The following is a 7,988-nucleotide window of genomic DNA, read 5'->3' on the forward strand; positions in this document are numbered from 1 at the left end:
ACAAACAGTTTACAATAAATGATTAGTCAAAATGAAAGCTGCAATTTAAATGATCGATCGAAGTCCTCACCAAAACATTGATCCAATTGAGGCTAACCCTTTTGTTAGATCCACTTTGAGCAGTGTACAATATCATTGCCCTATAAAAATTGATAAAATATATCAAAGAATATACTATAATGTTTCGATAATTTATGTTACTTACGCATCAATAATTTGCTTCAACTGTTGATGGATATTGGTGGGCCCTAAGGAATCAAGATAATAACAATTTGTTGTTTTCATATCTATCACCGCCAACACCCAATGTCTTCTATAAAAACCAAAAAACCAAATTAAGTTACTAAAATATATTGATAATCAAATGAAAAAACAAACCCGGGATTATATAGGCTGACAATTAGATCTCCAATATGTGTTGCTTCAAACAAAGCTCAAGAACATGGTTCAATAGCTTAGTACCTGCATAAATTCAAGATTTAAGCAAAAATTTCAGACAAACGAAAAAACCAATGATACATGGTTTTTAACAAACTATGGCTCTTACTAAGAATCAATGGCAACGTAATTTCAACAAAAGCATGTTTGAGGCAATTAGCTAAGCATCAAATTGATTATGATTTCATGATACTTAAGCATCCCGAGTAGAAATAAGAATGCTCATATGTTTAGAACAATTTAAAGGTCCATATGTATCAACTCACCAATTCCTAACCCACGATATGGTGCTAAAACACCCAATGTCATTATGTACACACATATGGCCCCCCATTCCTTCTTTTTCACCCGATAAGCAATTGATCCAACACAGATGTCACTGTAATATGTTGAGTTAGGAAGCAAACATGTGATTGTTAGAATAACATGCTAACTTTTGAATTATACAGGTCACTTTCCAACTTAATCTCTTATCAGGCTCCAACTCGTCTAATATGATATATGAATGTGTGCATGTGTAACCATCCACAATTTGTTTCAATCCATCAAATTAAAAACAATAACATTTATTATTTCTAACCATAAATGCACCATACTAGTAATTGATGTCAAATACTGAAGGCATTGTGAAAAAAGACATCTCAAACATGCTTTGCACATTGCTAAGATCGTAGAATTAGATGAGGCTAGTCACTCAAAACTTCAATCGAGTCTATTTCTTTGAGCATGACCTAAGGATTAAGGAGAAAAAACAAATATGCAATTACCAAGGAAGAATAAAGTTATAGGATAAATCTCTCCAAAAACTAATAGGTTTTGAAATTCCTACAGTTTCAGTGTTATAGACCATCAATGCTCAATAAGCACCCTCCAATGTAGGGTAGCAAATTTCAGAATTGGGAAATCTTTAGCTAGGGATTTTATGACTTGAAAATTCTCCAGAAAAAAAAACTATTTATAGCTACTACCTATAGCTTAAAAGTTCAAAAGAAATGCAGGATAAGGATGGATCAATTAACGTTTCATAATATGCAGAAGATCATGGCAGAATCAACAAGTGCACCAAATACAATTAGTAGCATATGAGTGCAAGGCAACACAAGCACAACAACAGAACTGAAGAATGTTTTTGAGGCATAAACTGAACAATATCTAGCCATTTCTTGGTTTCAATAAACCCCCAAAAAATTAACAATTGAAAAATAATTAAATATGTTAGTTATTAAATGCCTCCGAACACAATAGAACAATGTAATCTAAAGTGGAACTATTTAATCCAACAAATAAATTACTTTTGTCAAAGATCAAATGAGAGCACAATGAACTGACAACTTACAATACCTTATTTGTATCAAAGGCCACTTGTAGTATATCATCAAAAGTCGATGTAAATCAAACCACAAAATACCAACAATTAACCAATGCAAAGAACAAAAAACAAGAGAAATGAAGGCATAAATCAAGACCAGCAGCTTAAATTCCTTAATTTACTAAAAAACGCTGACAAAATTTCCATTAAGATGAAATATTCAGAAGAACGACAAAGAAAACCCCAAGATTCAAAAAGAAACAATTGCGAAGAAAAAAACCCAAACAAGAATCGAACACAACAACAGGAGAATAACATGCTTTCAAAAGAAAATAACGAAAACCCGAAAAAGATTGGGGGAGGAAAGGAGGCACACCAAGCTTTGTGAATTCTTTGAAAGCCAGAGCATCGGCGTAGTACTTTTCGTTGTAACGAACGGAGAATATAGCAGTGTTGATCTTCTTTAACAGCATCACGTTCTTGTCCCTAACACCATCGAGTGATATTGCTACTTCTAGACCAACCGCCATTATTATTAACTCTCCAAGAAAAAAAAAGATTTGGGGAGGGGATATAACAATGGCGTGGTGAGGGGATTGTACGGACATAGATAGATTTGTTGTGTGTGAAGACAGAGGAAAGGTAGGCTTTGAAATTTTACAGCAACAGTTGAGAGATTTGGACCTTTTTAAAGAGGGTAAAAAATTGGGGGAGTTTTCTTTTCCCACTGATTTCCGTTGATTTTGATGGCTACCATTATACCATGAAATTTCTCTGCTTTGACTTGAAATTGAGAGGGAAAGCATGCGTACGTGATGAAAATTATGGGGAAATTAAAAGATGACTTTTAGAGATGACACACAATGAAAAGTGTACTCCGTGTGTTTGCTAATTTATTTTATTATGACTATTAAATATGACACACATTATTGTAAGTCATAAATTGTTCAGATTTTAAGAAACTTGACATTTCTTATGACACACATTTTTTACAAGTCATAAATTAGCATGTGTCATCGTTCGTGTGTCATTAAAGGTATATTTTCTTGTAGTGGTGTCATCGACACGTCCGGGCGGATACTATCTTTTTAGAAAAAAATCTTATAGAAATGTGAAAGATTTCACTTAATATTTATAGGCTGTTGAGGACTGTTTAAATTCAAATGATAACAGTTGATTTATGAGTTGTCTGGAATTAAAAAAAAATCCTAAATTAAATCAAAAGGTTAAGATGTATTTGGACTGATTTCCATCTTTTTATAAAGGGGACAAGCTGTTAATATCAGGAGTTACATGATTTAATTTCAGGAGTTATAACAGCTGATTAATGATGAAATGAACCTGGACTATTTTTTAGTCAGGTTCATATGGACGTTTTAGTTGTTAAAATGAAGGGTTTTAATCATATTTTTATGGACGATTTTAATCCTATATCTAGCCTATAAATAGAGAGCTGGATTCAGCTTCTCAACTTACTCTCAATATTCAGAATTCACTCTCAATATTCAGAATTCACTCTCGATATTCAGAATTCACTCTCCAAGTGTTTTCTAAAGTTGTTCTCTGTGTGTTTCTCGATCAGAAGTGCAATACCACCAGCAGTCCACTCTGGTTTCAGGTGTACGAAATTTGGAGTGATCGTACTAACCTCGGGGGACGGACCGCCTACTACAGCCATTACACACTTCGAGGCAAATTCGTTTTTAAGGCAGTGGTTTTACCACGACACGGTTTATGAATATGTTTCTTTTAAATTACTGTTTATCTTTCCTGTCAATGCTAACGATGTGATTTTGCAGTCCATATTTCCAACAATTTGTTGGTAATTTTTTGGGGTCTGGTTTATCTCTTCACTTTAGTTGTTGTATGTTTTAAGTGTTTCGTCGTATTTTGGTTCTGATTGTAATTTTTGTTGAAGAAGTATGTTGTCATGCGTATGAAGTTAACTTATATGAGCTACAGGTATGGTTCAATCGGAGCTAAACCGAAGTCTGGTTTGTTTATTGGTTATGGGTGATGCTTGTATCTCTCCTAGTCATAAGTAGTCTTTTTAGGGAGGTTTTTAACGAGCCTCACTTCTAGGCCTAAGGTAATTTTAATCATCAATAAAATCATTTTGCCGAAGAGAAACAAGCTCCTTATTTTCTCTTTATTCCTTCTTCTACCGAGTCGAAGGATAAAGGAAACAAGCTCCTTCATTTTCTCCAACTTGTTTTTCTACCATTGACGAGTGATTGTTAAACCAAGAGAGACAAAGCTTAATTTTTTCTAAAATTAGTGAATAAAAATCAAAATTAAGTTAAATTATTGATATAGATTCTTGATTAAAAAATATTTTTGACGATGTTTATCCAATTATTTAGATTGTTTAGGTGATACTGAATACAATAGAACTAGTAATAATTGTAAATAACTGGCATTGAATTTCAACCACTAGAGAATAATGAAAGAATTTATATGGTTGTAATATTTTTTTCTAAGAACATGACAGTTACACTAAAGCTTGCCTACTTTTTTTTATCAGCAAAGATGGTTTATTAAGGATTTGTGTAAGTAAACCCAAGACCTAAGTTGTGTGCCTCGACAAAAACCACCCTACACCTAAATGGAGGAAAAGTGTACAATACAACTAGGAAACAAAAACAAATGGACAACTGATTTAATGGACTATCACACAAAAAAAACAAAAGTGACTAGTCGATATATATGACATCTCAACATATCACACTTACAACCATGATTTTTTCTAATGAAGGTTCCTTAATACTATGCAATAAAAGATCTCCTTCCCAACCCATCATTGGCTTGATGATCCATCATTCAGTGAAGCTTCTAGGCTAATAAACGAATAATTCACTCATTCATTTAACTAACTCTGGACCATCTCAGACCATTGTTAAAATGACGAGAACTCAAAACAAGGACCTTCATCACGATCATCTGAATACTAGGTAACTCCTCCTACACAAATATGTGAATTTTAACAATCTCAAATAGCTTTGGCTTATACAACAAACAGCTCTATCAAGCCACCCCTTGATCACTAAAACATACATGGCTAGCAGTGGAAAAAATCTATCAACAGTTACCACCAAGTTTAGAGCACCATGCCACCTTAAGAATGACCTAAATAATACACGCCTCACTACAGAGTAATCGTTACAAACCGGATAGAGAGAAACTACTATGGAAGATACACCGAGGTGAAACTCAGATCAACTCAACAGAGCACATATTCTATATAAGAAAATACCCTCATTTAGCCTAATATTTTCACAACCCACTAAATCTTTATATAAATTCTAAAACCGCGAAACAAAAACAGTTGATAATAAGCACCCATAATGCAACCTTGAAATGAATCCACCTCTGCAACATATTCAAATGGCATAAAATAAAATCAAATCAAAAGCAAAACTCACCATAGAACCCGTAGATAACCTAATCCTACCTAAATCTTAAAATCAAACTCATCAATAACCTACACTATTCTTCTAACCACCAATATAATCGACGCTTGATAGCTTGTAAATGTATTTGCTAAGGCAAGCAATTTTGTGCAAGTATACACAATCGAATCAGGTAATATAGGGCAAGTGAGTATCGTCTCCTCAGGGATTGGTTGAACATTTTTAAACTTCACCATAACCAGAACTAGTTGTCACAAGCTACTTCTTACTATCTTGTCAAACTAAAAAGCTATTATTAATAAAACAAGAAAATACTTTAAAGTATAATTGTAGAAAAGTTTGGTCGAGACAAAATAAATCTGTAAACTATTAAAATAAAATAAAACAAGGACAATCATTGATTCAAATATAATTCAAACAACCTCGCATATTCGGACTTATCGTAGAGCACTTATGATAATCTTTTGCATTGACAACAATTATTCTAAGTCCAGAATGAATTATTATGACATGTTTAAGCTGGCCGACAGGATTACTAAGTATTCTTAGATGGTTTCTATGGTAATACCACTCAGCGTTAACTATAACCCTTGGTTTGTCAGACTGTTGTTGTAGCAATACCTCTCGGCGTGAAATATAGTCGTTGTTTATCCTACTCTAGCGTCTATCCCTTTTAGTTGAATAAAACTCGCTCCTTATCTCTAAGGTAGACAATTTAGAACATCACCATCTCGGATTCATTCCATTGTTCACGTAGATCTATCTTAATTCTCTAGAATTAAAAGAATTATTATCTAGACAAAAGACGATCTTTTGATGCTCTTACATTGCCAAGACATGTTTCACCAAGACCCCAGACAATCTCTCGAAGCTCTTACGGTGTCAAGGTAAAATATTCAAACAATGAACAAAATAGTCATGAGCAAAAACATAATTCATCATTCATTAAACAGAAAATAATTGTCTAGGCAAAACAAAGATTAACACCAAGTAAGACAGACATGGTGTTATCAAAAAGTCATGCAAATATCATCGTTTAATACAACACCAAATACGTAAAGAAATTAAGAACAAAGGAAGAACGACTCCCAAAATCGAGCGCTTTATTGTGACACTTCTGATCAGCGCCGCGCCTGCCTTGGTGATCAGCCTCTCTCGAGACCTGATCACCATTCTACTACAGTCTAGCTATGGAGGATACTAAGGAAGATCAGTTGGTAAACGGTGGAGAAGCTCTGCAGTTGCTCGTTCACACTCTCGGTAAAGCTCTCTAACTTCCTTGCCTTATTCTTTGGCAACTACGATTAGATATTTATAGAGGGGAACCTCCTAGAGTTTCACATGATTGGAGATTCCTTAAAAAACTATTATTACTTTGTCCAGACTAAAAAAGGAAAGGCTGCTGACGGCTATCAGAATTCTGAGGGCTTGCTTACACATGAAGGATGTCATCCATATGGCTTCTGACATAGGTGATTTTGTCATATCAACTTCATACTTTCTAGATAAACCTTTCCCTGGCAAGATAAATCTGCTCCTTACGTTTTTAGTCTCTCTATTCTTTTGGCCCTTACAAATTACGTTGTCGCGACTGAAATTTTCTTCCTTCGTAAATTTCCTGCACATACACAAACCCTTTCTCCTCAACAGCATCAGTTAAACCAAATAAATCTTGTCGAAGCAAAACTTATCCACCACAAGCAAATATAACCTAAATGAAACTAAAACGTTGTGCATACTTTATTTAGACGAGCAATAACTTAAGTGAAAACACAAGAAATTGAGTCTTTTTACGGAGTTATCACACACCCAAACTTAAACTATTGTTTGTCCTCAAGCAATGCACAATAGCTAGAAGAAAATTAAAATTGTCATGGCAAAGCAGTGTTAAGAAAATTATATGGTGGTGTGGCATGCTTGTGTCATGAAAACCAAAATTTTCAACCAAATATTATTAATTTCTTTTTAACAAAATAAGTTACAATACCTACCTCAAACTTGAGGGATACATTGTCCTCAATACTTGAGAAATTAAACTACATGAATATATATATGCAAATGCTAAAAAAAATTAAATGTGAGCTTACTGTGGTGGTGTGGCTAGACTAGACGCCCTCGTTCGATGTCATTTAGGTAGAGGGGGACTCTCGGATCTCGAGTCTACTACTGATATCTTCAAGGGTGATGGTTGAAGGACACGGCCTGTCGTTCTCTTGATGCATCTCTTGTTGTTCGGATCTCGTGCTAGTGTTAGTTGGTCTGTGGTAGGAGAGGATTATGCAGGAATTAGAGCTTGGCTTTGTGCTATTTCTGAGACTAGCGTTACATAACGGAATGGTGACTGGACTGGAGCTTGCTCGGGTTGCGTTGGGGCTGGATCGAAATCTTCATCGGTGAAGAAGTTGGGTGGAATCTCTTGAGTTCTTTCAAAGGTTGAGAATGAGGAGGAGCAGAGGAACTTGTCTGTGTCACCATGGTCTTCCTCTGGTACAGGCGAGACTTGGGTGGCCAGGGGTGGAACGTCTGTGGATACTTCTGGGGGAACATTTGATGTCGAGGCATGGAATGTGTTTCCCCCAACAGTGTGTTTCAGAATGATGGTGGGAAAAGGCCGCAGATTAGCGATTGTGATCGGAAGCAACTCCTTGAAAAAGACGTTGAGTTGTGCGTCTCGTGCCTTGACGTACTCAAAGAAGATCTCCATGTGATTCTCAAGGTGCTCAATCTTCTCACGCATTTCTCACGTGTATGTGACCACTACTGCCATTATGACCGCGACAATAGATTTTGCTCCTCACTCTAAACCTTCATGCGGGGTGTTGTCATCGAAA

At 35.3% G+C, this 7,988-nt stretch overlaps 1 protein-coding gene across 1 annotated transcript; it reads right to left on the reverse strand.

Annotated features, from left to right (window-relative positions):
- Nucleotides 1-400: 400 nt before the first annotated feature.
- LOC120216470 (N-alpha-acetyltransferase 50-like) lies at nt 401-2,277 on the reverse strand. Its single transcript, XM_039213889.1, has 3 exons — nt 2,124-2,277; nt 705-827; nt 401-462 (listed from the first exon to the last, which is right to left on the reverse strand). Exons 1-3 carry the CDS (start codon nt 2,275-2,277, stop codon nt 401-403), a joined length of 339 nt encoding a protein of 112 aa, XP_039069820.1.
- Nucleotides 2,278-7,988: the final 5,711 nt, after the last annotated feature.

This window comes from Hibiscus syriacus, unplaced genomic scaffold (assembly GCF_006381635.1).
Source record: "Hibiscus syriacus cultivar Baekdansim isolate YM2019G1 unplaced genomic scaffold, ASM638163v2 tig00110160_pilon, whole genome shotgun sequence".
Taxonomy (NCBI): domain Eukaryota; kingdom Viridiplantae; phylum Streptophyta; class Magnoliopsida; order Malvales; family Malvaceae; genus Hibiscus; species Hibiscus syriacus.